The following is a 17,629-nucleotide window of genomic DNA, read 5'->3' as shown; positions in this document are numbered from 1 at the left end:
AAACAAACTACAGTTTATTTTGTATTACTCAATCAAACCCAAGGCCTCATGCATGCTAGGCAAGTGTTGTACCACTGAGCCACATCCCCAGCACCCACATTCCTTATTTTAATTAGTATAAGATATTTAATAGGTGCAAACAGTTGCCGATATCATAAAAGTCTTTCTCTCACAACCAGGGCTACCATGTCACAAGAAGAAAGCATCAAATGTTTAACTGAATAGAACTGAGCTTAGAGCGGGACACTTGTAATTTGGGGCACAACGGAGCTTTGCTCTACTCCACAGACCACACATACAGAGGAAACAAGGTTGAATGACAGTCCGAGAAACAAAGGGAAGGAGAGTGACTGAATGACAGTGGAGGTCAGGAAGTAGAACATGGTAAAGGGAAAAAATAGAGATGTGGGGAGGATGATTGGTGTTGGAGAAAGAAAAAAAAAAAAAAAAAACACCAAGAATAGCATAGTAATGGAAGGCCTGGGGAAGATATGGGTGAGCTGGGTCAGAGAGAGGGCAACAAGAATGAAAATTTCCTCTGGAAAGAAAAAGAATTTTTCTCTATAGTGATGTCAACATTTCTGGTACATACAAGATGACAAGCTCATTAGCATCTCTAAGAAATTTTTTTTTACAGTAATTCTCTTTTTCTGGAGTTGAAGTCTTATCCCCAGAACATACCTGTCAGAGGCAAATCATTCTCTCTATTGTTGCTTTTCTCCTCCTTTCCTGAGGCCTGCTGCTGGGCGGCCAGGGCAGTAAGCTGAGCTGACTGCTTAATCAGGGAGACACGGTAAAAGTAGTTCCTCCAAAACACTTCTTCTTTCACCCTTTTAAAGATAGACAAAGGTGCAGGTGAGAATGAATGTGCATGCAGGGGCTATCTGTTGCAGAGGAGACGTGAATAAATGATTTTTTTTTTTTTTTTTGCAGTACTAGGAGTTGAAGCTAGGGCCTTATGCATGCCTGGCAACTGCTCTACCGCTGAGTTACACCACAGATGCTGGAATAGATGAGTTTTAGGAGAATTTTTATTTTATTTTATTTGAAATTAGCTTTATATAGTTATATATAATATTTGGGTTCATCCTGACAAATTCATACATGCATGGAATTCGATTTCAGTTCATGACCCCCCCACTTTCTCCTCTCCCCCGTTCTCCTTCCTCTATTCTAATAGATTTTCTTTCACTCATCTATTTATATTTGATTGGTTCTCTCTACCTATACATAAAGTTGAAATTCCCTATGTACATTTATATATACACATGTTTTTTTAGATGTTGATGGACCTTTATTTTTTAAAAAACATTTATTTTTTAGTTGGAGGTGGACCCAATACCATTATTATTTTTTTTAATGTGGTGCTGAGGATCGAACCCAGTGCCTGACGCATGCTAGGCAAGCACTCTACCTCTGAGCCACAACTCCAGCCCCACATAACATGATTTTTAAGACTCCATTCTGAGCCGGGCGCGGTGGAGGACACCTGTAATCCTAGCGGCTCCGGAGGCGAAGGCAGGAGGATTGCAAGTTCAAAGCGGCCTCAGCAATTTAGTGAGACACTAAGCAACTCAGTGAGATCTTGTCTCTAATAAAGTACAAAATAAGGCTAGGGATGTGGCTCAGTGCTCAACTGTCCCTGAATTCAGTCCCTGGTACAAAAAAAAAAAAAAAAAAGACTTCATCTGCATTGCCTTCCCTTCCTTATCCCTCCACTCTGTCTCTTGGTCTCCTTCTTCTATGTTTCTATGTTACTGATCCTCCCTTCATCTTTATGTTATCCTATCCTTCCCTCCCCCTCTTTAGGAGCATTTTTAAATCTGAATGTGGTTCAAAGGAAATTCTCATTTGCTTTACAACTCAAAGCTGAACAACAGAATAAACAGAACAGCTATCTCCTCCTTAGTGGCAAAAAAAAAAAAAAAAACAAGTTATATAACACCAATGAAAGTGCAGCATTTTTTTAGGTACTGGGGATGGAGCCCAGGGCCTAGTGCATGCTAGGCAAGTGTTCTACCACTGAGCTACATCATCCATCCACTTCATTTTTAAATTTTATTTTGAGACAGGGTCTTACGAAGTTGCCAAGGCTTGCCTTGAACTTATGATTCTCCTGAATCAGCTTTTCAAGTTGCTGAGATTACAGGCATGACCCATCATGCCTGACTTCTTGGTATTTTAGTCTATTCTGTCCCACTGTCCCAGATGTGCAACATGTACAAAAACTTAATTTGAGCAACACATATTAACCTATTTTAATGCACCTGTGCGGTTGAAACATTTACAGAGTTGAAATCTTGGGACTTAATGGGTTAAGGAGACCAACACTGGCCTTGGGAGAGGGAAACAGAATTGTTGTGAGGCAGTGTGACCAAGGCAGGGGACTGGAAGCAGAGCCAGGACTCCACCAATCATTAGCTGTTTCCTAGAGGATTAAATGCTTTCAAACAGTAAGAAAGCATTGTGGGTGTTGTTCCTTATGAAAGAAAGGGGTGGGCAGCTTGCTAATTAACTAGCAACTGGTAAGAGTTAGTGATGTGGCAGGGGATGATTACAGAGCTTACTGCCCCCCTTGCCAGCTCCTGGTGCTGGGGACCAAACCCAGGGCCTCACCCATGATAGGCAAATGCTCAACCACTGAACTATACCCCCAGGCCTTTCAGGAAGTGGTTGATAAAATGAGTGAAGTGCAGTTCAACTTGAGAACTGTCGCTGGTTCTCAAACTTGGCTGCATATGAGAACTGCCTGGCATGAGGTGTTGGCATCCAAGTGGGTTAAGCTAAGTGCCTATGATGAGTGACCTGGAATGGAGTAAGAACCAAGGAGAGGAGGGGGTGAAGGCGAAAATAGAAGCTTGGTCACATGCGGGATTTAGCTCGGTGGCAGAGTGCTTGCCTAGCATGTACAAACCCTGAGTTCAATCCTCAGCACTGAAAAAAAAAATGCAATGATATCATGGTCATCACAACTGTAAATAGTGGAGCTGGGCCAGGAAACTAGTTTTTTTAGTGTCGGGGACAAAATGCAAATAATCTACACAAGCTAGGCCAGGCAACAAGATGGAATCTGCTGCAAGATATGGCCCATCTTTTCTTTTATGAATTCCACTAATATTTATGAAGTGTCACATGTGTCAAGCATCATGTTAGGTGCTGGAGGGATGCAGGGATGGATAAAACAAGTTGTCTGCCATCACAGATAGTCAGTCACAGGCATAGTAACCTCTCACTTGTTAAACTCTTTTTGGTACTGGAAATTGAACCCAGGGGCACTTTACACTGAGTTACACCCCTAGTCCTTTTTTTAATTTTTATTTTGAGACAGGGTCTTGCCAAGTTGCCCAGGCTGGCCTTGAACTTGCAATCTTCCTGCCTCAGCCTCCTAAGTCACTGGGTTATAAGCAAGCGCCACCCTGCCCAGCTTATTAAGTTCTTACTATGTACCAAGCATTTCCCGAACCCATGTGGTTACATGTCTCTTTTTCTCTTTCTCTGTTATTCTTTTGCAGTGTGGTGATTGAACCCAGGGCCTTATGCATGTTAGGGCAAGTGCTCTACCACTGAGCTATATCTCTAGTTTTATTTATTTATTTGGTACCAGGGATTGAACTCAGGAGCACTCAACCACCGAGGCACATCCCCAGTCCTATTTTGTATTTTATTTAGAGACTGGGTCTTGCTGAGTTGCTTAGTGCCTCACTTTTGCTGAGGCTGACTATTAACTCAGCAATCCTCCTGCCTCAGCCTCCCGAGCCGCTGGGATTACAGCCATATGTCACTGTGCCCGGCTATTCATTTATTTTTAAGAGAGGCTAGTCTCACTAAGTTGCCCAAGCTGGCCTTAAACTTTAAGCCATCAAACTGCCTCTATCTTTTGAGCAGCTAGGACGACAGGCATGTACCACAGTGCCTGGCTCACAATTCCCTTTTTCTCATAACATCTTTTGGAAGTAGTTCTGCAAAATGGAGAGCTGGCTTACCAGCAGTTTATAATTGGTTATAGCTGACCGCGAGTTTAACTGAGCAAGCAACAGTATATTACAGCTGCCAAAAGAGCTAATGAAGCAGGCACAGTGGTGCAGACCTGTAATCCCAGCAACTCACAAGGCTAAGGCTGAGACAGGAGGATCACAAGTATGAGGTCATCCTGGGCAACTGAAAAAGATCCTGTCTGAAAATAAAAAAATAAAAGGGTTGGGGTATAGCTCAGTAGTAAAGTGTTCCTTAATCCTCAGAACCAAAGCAGGGGCAGGGTGTGGGGAGAGGTAATGAAATCTTCACCTACATTAAAAATTGCACAAGAGAAGTCTCCTGCAAGTAGGAAACATCACATTCACTCCTGAGAACTCATTTTAATGGGGACACTGACAATTCAAAAGGTATCTAGAGCTGGGTGTGGTGACACATGCCTGTAATCCCAGCAACTATAGAAGCTGAGGCAGGGGGATTGCAAGTTTGAGGCCAGCCTCAGCAACTTAATGAGGCCCTAAGCAACTTAGTGAGACCCTGTCTCAAAAATAAGAAGGGCTGGGGATGTGACTCAGTGGTAAAGCACCTCTGGGTTCAATCCCTAGTAGCAAAAAAACCCTAAAAAACAAAACAATAACAACAAAAAAAATCAACAATGATATTTGGAGGCAAATCACCTATATAGTAAGGAGGATACAGAGGTAAAGAGAGGGGCTGGGTGTGATGGCACACACCTGTAATCCCCGTGACTCGAGAGGCTGAGGCAGGAGGATCACGAGTTCAAAGCCAGCCTCAGCAACTTAACGAGGCCTTAAGCACTCAACAAGACCCTGTCTCTAAATAAAACACAAAATAGGGCTGGAGATGTGGCTCAGTAGTCAAGTGCCCCTGAGTTCAATCCCTGATACCCCCACTCCAAAAGAAGACCCCCGAGGAACTAAGCATTGGGCCTGTTTAACCTGACAAGCTCTAGGATCTTAAACCATATAACATCGGAACCATACAAAAGTGAACTGGCCCTTCCCAGGAGGTAGTGGGTTGCCTAAATCCCTCTTAATTCTAAGCTCCATGAAATGCCCAACATGAACCGTGGGTGTACTTATGTCTCCATGGTGACTCATGGGCACAGTTTGCTCTTCAGATTAACAAAAACAACCATTCAGCCAGGCATGTCTTTAATCCCAGCAACTTGAAGTCTGAGGCATGAGGATCACAAGTTCAAGACAAGCCTGGGCAACTTAGTGACACCCTGTTTCAAAATAAAAACTAAAAAGGGGCTTGGTGGTGGAGTACTCTTGGGTTCAATCCCCAGTACCATAAACAAAGAAAAAAATTAAAATTATCAGCAGAGAGGATCCAAAATAGTCAAGAACCAAAATTGTGGATATTCCTGCCCTAAGTACCTTGGGCTATAGGTCCCACCAACTCAGTGCTTGATGATACTTGACATGAGTTATGGCAGGGAGCCTAGCACATGGCCCAGAGTGATTTGAATGATCCTGAGGTTGATGGAGTCTAAAGGTCATGAAGCCCACCTGGACCCCACAGCCTTGCTACTCTTCCCTCAGAGGCAGTTATACAGACTAGGCATGATCTCAAATTATAAGATGAAAGAGCTTCAAACAGATACGCACTCATACACACATTATATATATAAAGGGTTTAAAAGTCAATGCCTGGGGCTGGGGTTGTGGCTCAGTGGTAGAGTGCTTGCCTCATACATGTGAGGCACTGGGTTTGATCCTCAGCACCACGTAATGATAAACAAACTAAAAATTAAAAAACAGTCAACGCCTGCTGGGCGCAGTGGCACACGCCTGTAATGCCAGCTACTTGGGGGTCTGAGGCAAGAGTATTGCAAGTTCAAGGCCAGCCTGGGCAACACAGCAAGACCTTGTCTCAAAATAAAATTAGAAAAGGGCTGGGCATATACTTTGGTGATAGAAGCCCTGGATTCAATCCCCAGAACCACAAAAACAAAAAAGCCCCCCCCCAAAAGCAAATTTCTAAAGTTTTATGAGCATATGCAATGAAACATTAGATGGGGGCTGAAGTTGTGGCTCAGTGGTAGAGCACTTGCCTGGCATGTGTGAGGTCCTGGGTTCGATTCTCAGCACCATATAAAAAAAATAAGTAAAATAAAGGTATTGTGTCCATCTACAACTAAAAGAAATATTTTTTTAAAATTAGATGGTACATTTTCTTTATATCATTGACTTTTAAAAGGAGCTATTTTTAGACAGATCTATAGATGAGATCTGTAATGAAATTTTAGCCATAAAACATGTTTTTTGGGGCTGGGGCTGGGGCTCAGTGGCAGAGCGCTTGCCTAGCATATGTGAGGCACTGGGTTCGATTCTCAGCACTGAATATCAATAAATAAAATAAAGGACAATTGACAAATTAAAAAAAAAAACATGTTTTTCTTTGGGGAGGGTAGGTAAAGCTGTAGAAATTTACCACCAATATGTTAATAATGGTGGAGAGAAGAGTTTCACTATAAAGAAAAAAAAACAGAAAGAAAGGATTCTATATAACTGGTTTTTCACGTCTGGTAGATCATTTCAAAAGAGGTGCTTTCATAGACACAAAGACCTGTGCTCCTGTGTGGACCCAAAGGCTAGGCAATATTTGTCAAAATCCCTATGTGGCCAGCTAAACATAGCAAAACAAACATGTGCTCATCTCAACTCCCTCGGAAAATGCCACGGAAATAACAGAAAAGGAATTAAACAGATTAATCCCACAAGGACGATGAGAACAGGAGAGCGAGGGACAGTGGAAGCTGAAAAGTCAACAGGCAAATAGTAACCTACTTTGTTGACCAGAGAAAGCTGCGCCGGGCTGCCTGCAGAAGTGGGGGTGTGCAGCCAGAGAGAAGCAGGCCCTTTTCTGTTTCCTATCTATAGCCAGCCAGGAGGCTGAGGAGACTTCTATGGGGAAGCTACTCTTTTTTTAATTTATACATGACAGTGAAATGCATTACAATTCTTATTACACATATGGAGCATGATCTTTCATATCTCTGGTTGTATATGGGAAGCTACTCTTTTATAGCTACTGAGCTACCACAATCCAAAAGGCCTGTCCCAACATGGAGTGTCCAAGTACCCTTTAAGCACAGCACCATTACTGCAGAAGAATGGGTAAGCAGGGCCTGCAACACAAACAACAGAGTCCAAAATAAACAAAGAGATTCTGAGAAAACCACATAGGAGGTAGGTGTGGTGGTGCATGCCTGTAATCCCAGCGGCTTGGGAGGCTGAGGCAAGAGGATCACAAGTGCAAGGTCAGCCTCAGCAACTTAGTGAGGCACTTAGCAACTCAGCAAGACCCTGTCTCTAAATAAAATATAAAAAAGGGCTGGGGATATGGCTCAGTGGTTAAGTACCCCAGGGTTCAATCCTCAGTGCCAAAGAAACAAAAAACCAAACAATCCACATAGGAAAAAAATGTATGTCCAGAAAATTATAATCCATGTCTCAGGGAAGAGGAAGATCATGTATCCAAGAACAAGAGTAAGAGTGCTAAAAGTGCCTGTGATGCCACCTACTCAGGAGACTGAAGTAGGAAGAGTGCAAGTTCAAGGCCAGGCTCAGCAACTTAGTGATATCCTGTCTTCCTGTCTTAAAAAATGAAAAGAGCTGGAGGTGTTGCTCAGTGGTAGAGCATCCCTGGGTTCAATCCCAAGTATTCTCAAAATAAATAAATAAATAAACAAATAAACAAACAACAAAAAACCCAGTATTATTAAACATGATAGAAACTGGGTGTGGTGGAGCATGTCTGAAATCTCAGTGGCACGGGAGGCTGAGACAGGAAAATCACAAGTTCAAAGTTAGCTTCAGCAACTTAGTGAGGCCCTAAGCAACTTAGCGAGACCCTGTCTCAAAAAATAAAAAAGGGCTGGGGATATGGCTCAGTGGTTAACTGCCCCTGGGTTTAATTTCTGATACCAAAAACAAAAACAAAAACCCAAACAAACAAAAAAACAACAAATGCACAGGACAAATTCAACACAAGGGAATGAACTAGAAAAGGATGAGGAAAGGAACACAAAAGCCAAAGGAAGCAGCAGAGGAGAAGGGTGCCCCCTGCTGGCAAAGCCAGGTCTGAGAGCACATGCTTATTTGTGATGGAGCTAAAGGGACAGCAGGGATTTTCTGAGTGGGGAAAGGCCTTCGGGTGCAGGAAAGACTACAAGAACAAGAACAAAACACAGCTGCTGGAGAGCACAGCCTGAATAGAGAACATCCTCGGCTTGAAAAAAGGCAGGAGCCTGTTCTAAAATGGCAATGGTCTTAATGAGCTCTGTAGGCCTGACTTTTATTTGAGGAGACACAGGAATATTTGTTGTTTCTGAAAGAAAACGTGTTCCACCTTCTAACTGGGATAAGAGCACATCCTATCCTCACCACAAACTTCCTGCCAAGTCGGTCCTGGGTTTGGAGTCGATGGCACCCTGCCAGCTGGGAACTGTGAAGGGCTGCAGGGCCCATTTTTATGGGTGGATAGTCTTGAGACTATTCTGGCCCTCTCTTTGATGATTCTTCCCTGTCACTGTGCACATAACCATGGCCATCAGGAAATGGAAGTCAGAGCTGTGTGAGCAGTGCCACTCCAGCTTGGGAACAGTGCTTACAGTTTAGGAACCAGGGCGAATCTCATCTTGCTCAGTAACTCGTCCTCTTGGAGCATGACCAGGGCAACGGGGTACATCTGGTCAAAGTCGAAATTAAATTGCACACCAGCCGGAGGGTCGCGAAGGAAATTCCGCTTGTCCTTTGATGAAAAGGGAGAAAAACATGGGGGGGGGGGACCACAAACTGCAATTAATAGGTCACAATGTTCATAGATTGGACAAGTATTGAATTCCACTTAGAGCCTTCAGCCACAAAGTCCACTAAGCTATCACTGACCTACCCACTTTAAGAGAGACTAGAGAACAACAGATCCTTTCATGGATTTTTTAACACTCACCTGGAGAGAGCCTCTTGGGAGGCCAGGCAATTCAATCATGTGACTGGCTGAAAGCACATATTTTGAAATCATACAGATACACGTTTGTTTTAGTGGGCACCATTAGGTATGTGAAAAACGAATGTAAATCCTCTTAGAAACATTCTAACCCAAAGTTGAAGAGTCAGTGAGCCGTGTGGTCATGTGGGAAAAACCCATCTCATTTCTTTTTTCTTTTTTGCAGTGCTGTGGATCAAACCCAGGGCCTCACACATCCCAGAAAAGTGCTAGGCGCTTGCCTATCACTTTTGAGCTACACCCCCAACCCTTTTTCTTTCTTTCTTTTTTTTTGTATGGTGCTGGGGATTGAACCTTCTTGTGCATGCAAGGCAAGTACTCTACCAACTGAGCTATATCTATAGCCCTTTATTTCTTTTTTTAGAAAATGTTTTCATTTATTATTATTTTTTTAAATTTCCAGCCCTTTTTAACCAGTAAGGGAGACAGTGGTTCTTAGAGTGGGTACAAATTATTACTCAATACTTACCCACTATTCTGGCCTATTTGCTAAGGATTCCAGGAAGCAAACACCTCTATTCTTATTTTACACATGAGGAAAAAGGGTTAGGGAAGCAAAAATGGCCTGTCCAAGGTCAGGCATGTGGTCTATTGAGGGGCACAGCCAGAACTCCAAGTCTGCCCCTCCCAGGTACAGTTCTGCTTTAGCAGAGTTTCAAACTCAGTGTGCTATCTTACACATCATGTAGGTTTTCTGGACACTTTAATCCAGAACAATCACTTGACTCTGCAAGATGAACACTGCCACCGGGTGGGATACTACCCACAGGGATGGTGACACAGCAAGATCCTGCCACCTTAGGATTATGAACTTGAAAGTTAGTTGCTTCTAACTTTTTCACACAATCCTTTCAACAGATCACTCCTGCACACCTGGTGCCTCTTGCTACTTTCTTTTTATTTAAAATTTTTTGGTGCAGGCGATCAAACACAGGGCCTTGAGCATGCTAGGCACATGCTCTACCACCGAGCTACACCCCCAGCCCTCCTTTTGCAAGTTTCTGATGCAAAAGGCATTGTGCTAGGATGCATACAACAGAGAGAGGAGAGGAGAATAACTGGCTCCCCTCAACTTTCCCTTGCCCTGTTATAAACCAACCTTTTTTTTCTTTTAGTACCTAGGGATTGAACTCAGGGGCAGTCGATCACTGACTCTGCAGCCCTATTTTATATTTTATTTAGAGACAAGTTCTCAATGAGTTGCTTAGCGCCTCAAAGTTGCTGAGGCTGGCTTTGAACTTGTGATTCTCCTGTCTCAGCCTCCCAAGCTGCTGGGATTACATGCCTGTACCACTGGCCCAGCAATCTTTTTTTTTTTAAATTGGGGATTGAACCCAACCAGGGGTATTTAACCACTGAGCCACATCCCCAGCCCTTATTATTTTTTATTTTGAGACAGGGTCTTGCTTAGGGCCCTTTCTAAATTGCCAAGGCTGGCTTTGAATTTGTGATCCTCTTGCCTCAGCTTCCCAAAATGCTCGGATTATAGGTGTGCACCACAGCATCTGGCCTAAATTACTTTTTATTTTGAGATAGGGTCTCATTAAGTCTTTGAGGCTGGTCTTAAACTTGGGATCCTCCTTGCATCAGTTTTCTAGTCACCGTCTCCCAAGTCACTGGGATTATAGGCATGTGCCACCATGCCTGGCCAAAAGTATCCTTTTAAGGCTGAAAGAATTTTCACATAATAGGCTATACTTTTACATTATGAAAAAAACAAAATACCTTAAGGATAAACTAATTGAAAATAAGAAGGGCTGACAATGTAGTTCAGTAGCAGAGCACTTATCTAGCATGTAGTAGCCCTGGATTCAATCCCAAGCATGGCCCAACAACAACTAAAAAGCCCAAATCTAGAAAGTTAATAAAAAATAACAATAACAGTTGATGTGGACATTTCTAACATCTCAAAATGTTTAAGAAAAACTATAGAAGAAAAAATTCAGTTAAGGACAAAGTTATATCTACAGAGATGTACAAGGATAGGAAGTAAGTACTTTATATTCAGGATATCTCAAGAAACTTACAGCAGATAAGGCCAAGATTTGTTGTTGAATTGTTTCTTCATCATTACTGTCGACCCACGGGGGCACAGCTGCTTCTGTATAGTTTTTAATGGCAAAGAAGAAAGGAGAATAAAATAGATTATAATGGTTCCACTGTAATCTATGGTTTCAAAGAATGAGAAAGTTTCTACATGACCACTTAAAATGGCAATTTAGTAGTAAGTGCCCAGACATGAACATTCATTGTAATATCCAGACTTAATTTATGAATTTGATACATTTGGTAAAACTTTATGAATTTGGTAAAAAATAACTCTACTTGAATGATACGATGGAGAACTGGATAATACCTTAACCAGGTGATCAAAATCAATGTCACCGACAAGGTGGGAGAACAACACTGTAGACCTCCAGATGTGATATCCTGAGGACACACCACCACCTATGAGATACACTGGCCAAGAATTCATAATATGAATCTAATGATGAGGAAGCATCAGACAAAGCCTGAATGTAAAAGGAGGAGGAGGAGTATTCTTCAAAAACATTAATGTCATAAAAGAAAAAGAAAGGCTACTGGAATGTTCCATATTAAAGGAAGTTAAGTAACATGTCCAATATCTTGTCCTTGATTAGATTCTGTACTCAGGGGGGAAATGTTATAAAGGCTGTCACTGGGTCAATTGACAAAATTAATGGATAAATGATAAAGCATTATATGAATGTTAAGTTTCCTAATGCCATTAACTATATTATAATTATGAAAGAGAATAAGCCTAGGTTCTTTTGGAAGTGCATACTGAATGGACCAGGAGAAAAAGACACACAGACACAGCAAGAGCAAGGAGACACTACATAAATGAACAAAACTTTAATGTTCTAGGTACTGGCAATTGGGTGTTCTTTGTGTTATTTTTATTCTTGCAACCTTTCTGTAAATTGAAATAATTTTCCAAACAAAAATATTTTTAGGAAGTTACTGTAATTGATTTATGACAAAAGTGATGAGGATTGGTTCTAAGTGAGTGATCAGGCAGGGCAGTGCATGCCTGTTGTCCCAGCTACTCAGAAAGCTGAGGCAGGAGGATCCAGGAGTTTGAGGCCAGCCTGGGCAACTTGGAAAAACCCCATCTCAAAATCAAAACCAAAACCAAAGCAAGATGTGTGACTGGGGGGCTGGGATTATAGCTCAGTGGTAGAGCATTTGCCTCACACTCATGAGGCCCTGGGTTCGATCCTTGGCACCACATAATAAAAATAAATAAAAACAAAGATATTGTATCCATCTACAACTAAAAAAAAATTTAAAAAAATATGTGTTGGGCTGGGATTGTGGCTCAGCAGTAGAGCACTCGCCTAGCATGGGCGGGACCCGGGTTTGATTTTCAGCACCACATAAAAATAAAGGCATTGTTATTGTGTCCATCTACCAAAAAAAAAAAAAAAAGATTTTCTCTCTCTAAAAAAATTATAATAATTTATATATATATATAAAATATATATATGCCGGGGAATGAGAAAGGATTTTTGGGAGTGAATGTAAATGAAAAAAGACAAATCAAAGGCAATAAGTAATAGGACTGGGATCAAATCCTCACTAAGCAGTTAGAACCTAAACACTGGGAATACCCAAATGACACAAATGTAGCCCAAGTGTTTTGGGGCCTACAAAACAGAGATGATTAGAATTCAGCTCTGTAAATTCCATGTCAGACAGCAAATGACAATCCCTTGGAGAGGTGTGTCCTGTAAGGTTTCCTGGGTGTTCCCTAAGGTGACCTGGTATTCTTTTTTTGTGGGGCGGGGGGAATTGAACTCAGGGGCACTTAACCACTGAGCCACATCCCCAGCCCTATTTTGTATTTTATTTAGAGACAGGTTCTCACTGAGTTGCTTAGTGCCTTGCTGTTGCTGAGGCTGGCTTTGAACTCGTGATCCTCCTGCCTCAGCCTGCCAAGCTGCTGGGATTACAGGTGTGCGCCACTGCACCCGGTCCATAAGGTGACCCGGGAGCCCTGTCTTAGACTAGGAGGAGAAGGAGGTCCATGATAGATGGGGTGGGGTATTCAGAGTGGAGGAAAGCAATGAGGGGGACGCTTTTTTCCCACCTGAGCAGTGTGCAGCTGGAGAAGGTCAGTATATACTACAAAGAAGTCAGGAGCAGGGTGAGGAGAAAGAGGGAATGGTGTGGAATTGGGAGACCAGAATAGAAGATATACATACAGGTGTTGGGGGGGAGTCTTTAATACTCTGCATTCAGCAGCCCCCAACAGCAAGACTAGGATGGGAACTGCTTAGAGCACAAATTCCACATAATCACCCCTCCAGCGGGTATCAGATTCTAGCACTACCAATTGCGCGACACGTGTCGGACCCAGGGAAATCCATTTCAAGGTGAAAAGGCAATTGTGCGCTGGAGTGCCTGCTTCTACTCTGCCCTCATTCTGCACTCCAATGAGGTGACCGTCATGGAGGATCGCTCAAAGCCCTCATTAAAGCAGCTGCTATAAATGTTGAACCTTTTCAGCCTGGCTTGTTTGCAAAGACTCTGGCCAATGTCAACATCAGGAGCCTCATCTGCAATGCGGGGGCTGGCAGACCTGCTCCAGCAGCTGGTGCTGCAGCAACAGGAGGTCCCGCCCTTCTGCTGCTGCTGCTGCCTTTCTGGGCAGAAGCAAGGAGAAGTAAAAAAGGAATCTGGTCTGATGATCCTTCTTTATTAAAGAAGGGGCTTTACTAAACCCCTACTGTAGCTGTTCAATAAAAAAGGTGAGCTTTTATTTTTTTAAAAAAAGTGGGGGGAGGGTAAATTTTGCAAAATGCACAGTCAGAAAAGTGACTCTGGAGAAAACTGCCTGCATTACCACAAAGCCACCAACAAAGAGGACCGGGCAGTTAGGGCAGCGATAGCTGAAGGAAACATAAGTCTGGTGACCTAGCAGATACTTCAAAAGAGCTGTTGAAGACCAAGGGGTGATCATGACAGGCTCTTGGGAGAATGAATACTGTCTTGGAATATTTTTGTAGAAATAACCCTTTTATCGCAATAGTCAAATGGAAGGCACATCCTTATCGTGTACCAAGTGTGAGAAAAGTTATGCGTAAGTGTGGATGGACACACGGATGGCTGGAGAGATAAGCACATAGTTCTTTCTTTGGTTCATCCTAAACCAGCAAATGGTAGCAATTATTGTGGGGAGCCACATTGAGTTACCACGCTTTCCAGTCCTAATGCACCATGGGGATCTGAAAGATCACTGTACTCTGGCGCAGTAGTGCCATGACTGGTCACTCGGTCTTTTCCCCCTGCTCAGATAGCAAGGCCAGTCTTCTGAGTAGGCATACCCCTAGGGGTGAGCTACACTCACTTATTCTTTTGTAATCCTAGCCCTTTGTCCTGTTTGGGATAGAATGTTCCATGGAAACTCCCTTTGTATGTCCCCTTCTCTTGCTCTGCCTTTGGGTGTGGCCTTCCTAGATGTTAGTCAATCTGCTGACTGAAATCTGACCCCTTGTTTCATTTGAATGGCTTCTCCCCAATAAAAGGGTTCAGCATGTGCTCTCTCTCTCACTCTCTTTCTGCAGACCCCTAAGGTCAGAGGAGCGGTCACAGGACCCAAAGAAAAAGGTATCTCTGTCTCTGTGTGGTTATTTTATGTAGCCCAGTTCACTTGGAGTGACCCTGAGTGTTTAGTCGTGGAATGTGACACATTCTGCTAATTTTTTTTGGTACCAGGGTTTGAACCCAGGGGCACTTAACAATGAAGCCACATTCCCAGCCCTTTTTATACTTTACTTAGAGACAGGATCTTGTTAAATTGTTCAGGGCCTCACTATATTGTTGAGGCTGGCTTTGAACTCACAATCCTCCTGCCTCAACCTCCCAGGCCTCTGGGAATTACTGGTGTGCACCACCACACATGGCTACATTTTAATATAAACATATTTTCATACTTTAGAGAAAAAAATTAGAGTACAGCACCCCAAGACTTTTTCCCCCACACACTTTACTAAAAATTTGGTGCCCATTTTAAGTCCTTTACCTTGGGTCACCTCTCCCAGCACTGCTTATCTTCAGATGAGGTCCCTCCCAAGGCCCAAGTTATTGGGTATGAAGGAGACTGCCCCTCCCACTCCTGATTCTTCTGAAATTGCTCTTTGTAGGGTGGCCAATAACTTCCTGGTTACCTAAACTCCTAAGGATACTTAATTCTTTTTTTTTCTACAGCAGGTTTCCTTATTTGCAAATTGATAAGGAAAGTACTTCCCTGGGTGCTATGACCATGAGAACAAATGCAAGAGAAACATTCCTCCCGCCCCAGTGCTTTTTGTTGGTGGTGTTGGGGACAGAACCCAGGGCTTTTCCCATGCTAGACAAGTACTCTATCACTGAGCTACCTGCCAGCCCTGCATGGTGCCTTTTTTCATGGTCACTGTAACTGCACCTCTCAGCCTATTCCTGGAAATTCTCCCCCTCTGGGCTTCCATTATTTGTCTTGCCTAGGGGTCTTCTCTCTTGGGTAAATGGGCATTGGAATTATTTTTTGTAGTGCTGGGCAATCAGACCCAGGACTCTATGCATGCTAAGCATGCATCCAATCACTAAGCTACACCCCTAGCTCCTGGGATTGTTTTTTGTGAGGGGGGCAGTACTAGCGACTCAACCGAGGGGCACTTTGCCACTAAGCTGTATCCCTAGCCCTTTTAATTTTGAAACAGAGTCTGGCAAAGTTCCTAAGGCTGGCCTTGAACTTGCAATCTTCCTGTCTTATCCTCTTTCAGTCACTCAGATTACAGGTGTGCACACCATCATGCCTGGTTGGGCACTGCTTTTTTTTTTTTTTTAATATTTTTTAGTTGTTGATGGACCTTTATTTTATTTATTTATATGTGGTGCTGAGAATCGACCCCAGTGCCTCACACATGCTAGGCAAGCGCTACTCCACTGAGCCACAACTCCAGCCCCTTGGGCATTGGCTTTAATAGTAGATTTCAGTTTTGTCACTTATCAGTTGGGTGACTTTCAGCAAATTTCTAATTTTGCTGACTACATCTTTTATTAAATGAGATGCTGTATTACAAAATGTCTGTTACTTAGCAGGCACCGGATAGCTGTCAATTCTTCCATTCCTCTGTTCCCTAAATACTGTGAATCTTCTCATCTCCCTTTATGCTTGACACACTCTTATGGAGGAGCTCATCTATTTTTATGTGACTTGACTATTAATCTGTATCACTACACTGAATTCTGTTATATGCTTTAGACAGGAGCAAATGACTACAGGAACCAGATAATTTATTTAAAGCTGAAGTGATGAACATGACTTTCTATAATGATGGAAATGACTTTCTATAATGATGGAAGTGTTCTATAATGATGGAAATGTTCTATATGTGCAGGGTCTACACAGAAGTCATTAGCCTTCTGCTGGTTGGGGTGGTGCATGCTTGTAATTTCAGTGACTTGAGAGGCTGAGACAAGAAGATCTTAATTCAAGGCCAGTCTTACCAATTTAGTGAGACCCTATCTTTTTTTTTTTAAAGAGAGAGAGAGGAGAGAGAGAGAGAGAAATTTTTTTAATATTTATTTTTCAGTTTTTGGTGGACACAACATCTTTATTTTATTTTATGTGGTGCTGAGGATCGAACCCAGTGCCCCATGCATGCCAGGTGAGCACGTTACCGCTTGAGCTACATCCCCAGCCCAAGACCCTATCTTAAAATTAAAAAAAATAAAATAAAAAAGGGCTCAGTGGTAAAGTGCCCCTGGGTTAAAACTCTAGTACCAAAAATAAATGAATAAGTAAATAAATAAATTTTAAAATAATAATAATAATAAAAAGGAAGTCATTAACCATGTGTGGTTATTGAGCACTAAAAAAGGTGGCTAGTGCAACTAAGCGACTACATTTTCTCCAGATAAACCACCTGTGTTCCCTTCTCTGCCTCTGTACCCCCTCCTCTCACCAGGATGTCTAATGGGTACCTCAAAACTAAAATCGCCTCCAAGTTTTTCAGTCCCACTCCCTCACAATTCCTAATGCAGAGGCACCTACAGCAAGCAGCCCACCAGATCAGTTTTATTGCTTCCATTTAATCACAAAATTATGCTAATTTGTATAGTTTGTCCAAAAGAGCTCTTCACATTTTTTTTTTTTTTTTTTTTTGGTCCTAGGGATTGAACCCAAGGGCATTTAACCAATGAGCCACATCCTCAGCCCTTTTTATGTTTTATTTAGGACAGGGTCTTGCTAAATTCATTAGGCCCTTGCTAAACTGCTGAGACTGGCTTTGAACTTATGATCCTCCTGCCTCAGTCTCCTGACCAATCCCAGGGATTATAGGTGTGTGCCACTGTGCCCCCAGCTACTTCACACTTTTTAATTTTTTTTTTCTTTTTCTTTTTGGGTACTGGGGATTGAAGTCAGGGGCACTTGACCACTGAGCCCCATACCCAGCCCTATTTTGTATTTTATTTAGAGACAGGGTGTCATGGAGTTGCTTAGGCCTCACTTTTGCTGAAGCTGGCTTTGAACTCGAGAACCTCCTGCTTCAGCTTCCCGAGCTGCTGGGATTATAGGTGTGTGCCACAGTGCCTGGCTGCTTCACATTTT

General features: G+C 42.7%; 1 protein-coding gene across 1 annotated transcript in view; it reads right to left on the bottom strand.

The window, feature by feature from the left end:
* The window catches only part of Syap1 (synapse associated protein 1), a 32,365-nt gene that overhangs the window by 5,636 nt on the left and 9,100 nt on the right, over positions 1–17,629 (bottom strand). The window contains exons 4-6 of the mRNA XM_027927394.2: positions 11,037–11,110; positions 8,615–8,754; positions 682–830 (exon numbers count right to left, since the gene is read on the bottom strand). Coding sequence (XP_027783195.2) covers positions 682–830; positions 8,615–8,754; positions 11,037–11,110 — 363 coding nt within the window. The remainder of the gene's footprint in view (positions 1–681; positions 831–8,614; positions 8,755–11,036; positions 11,111–17,629) is intronic.

Source organism: Marmota flaviventris, chromosome X, assembly GCF_047511675.1.
Source record: "Marmota flaviventris isolate mMarFla1 chromosome X, mMarFla1.hap1, whole genome shotgun sequence".
Lineage (NCBI taxonomy): Eukaryota > Metazoa > Chordata > Mammalia > Rodentia > Sciuridae > Marmota > Marmota flaviventris.
The sequence above is the reverse complement of the archived record's forward strand: the minus strand, read 5'-3'. Positions and strand labels throughout refer to the sequence as shown.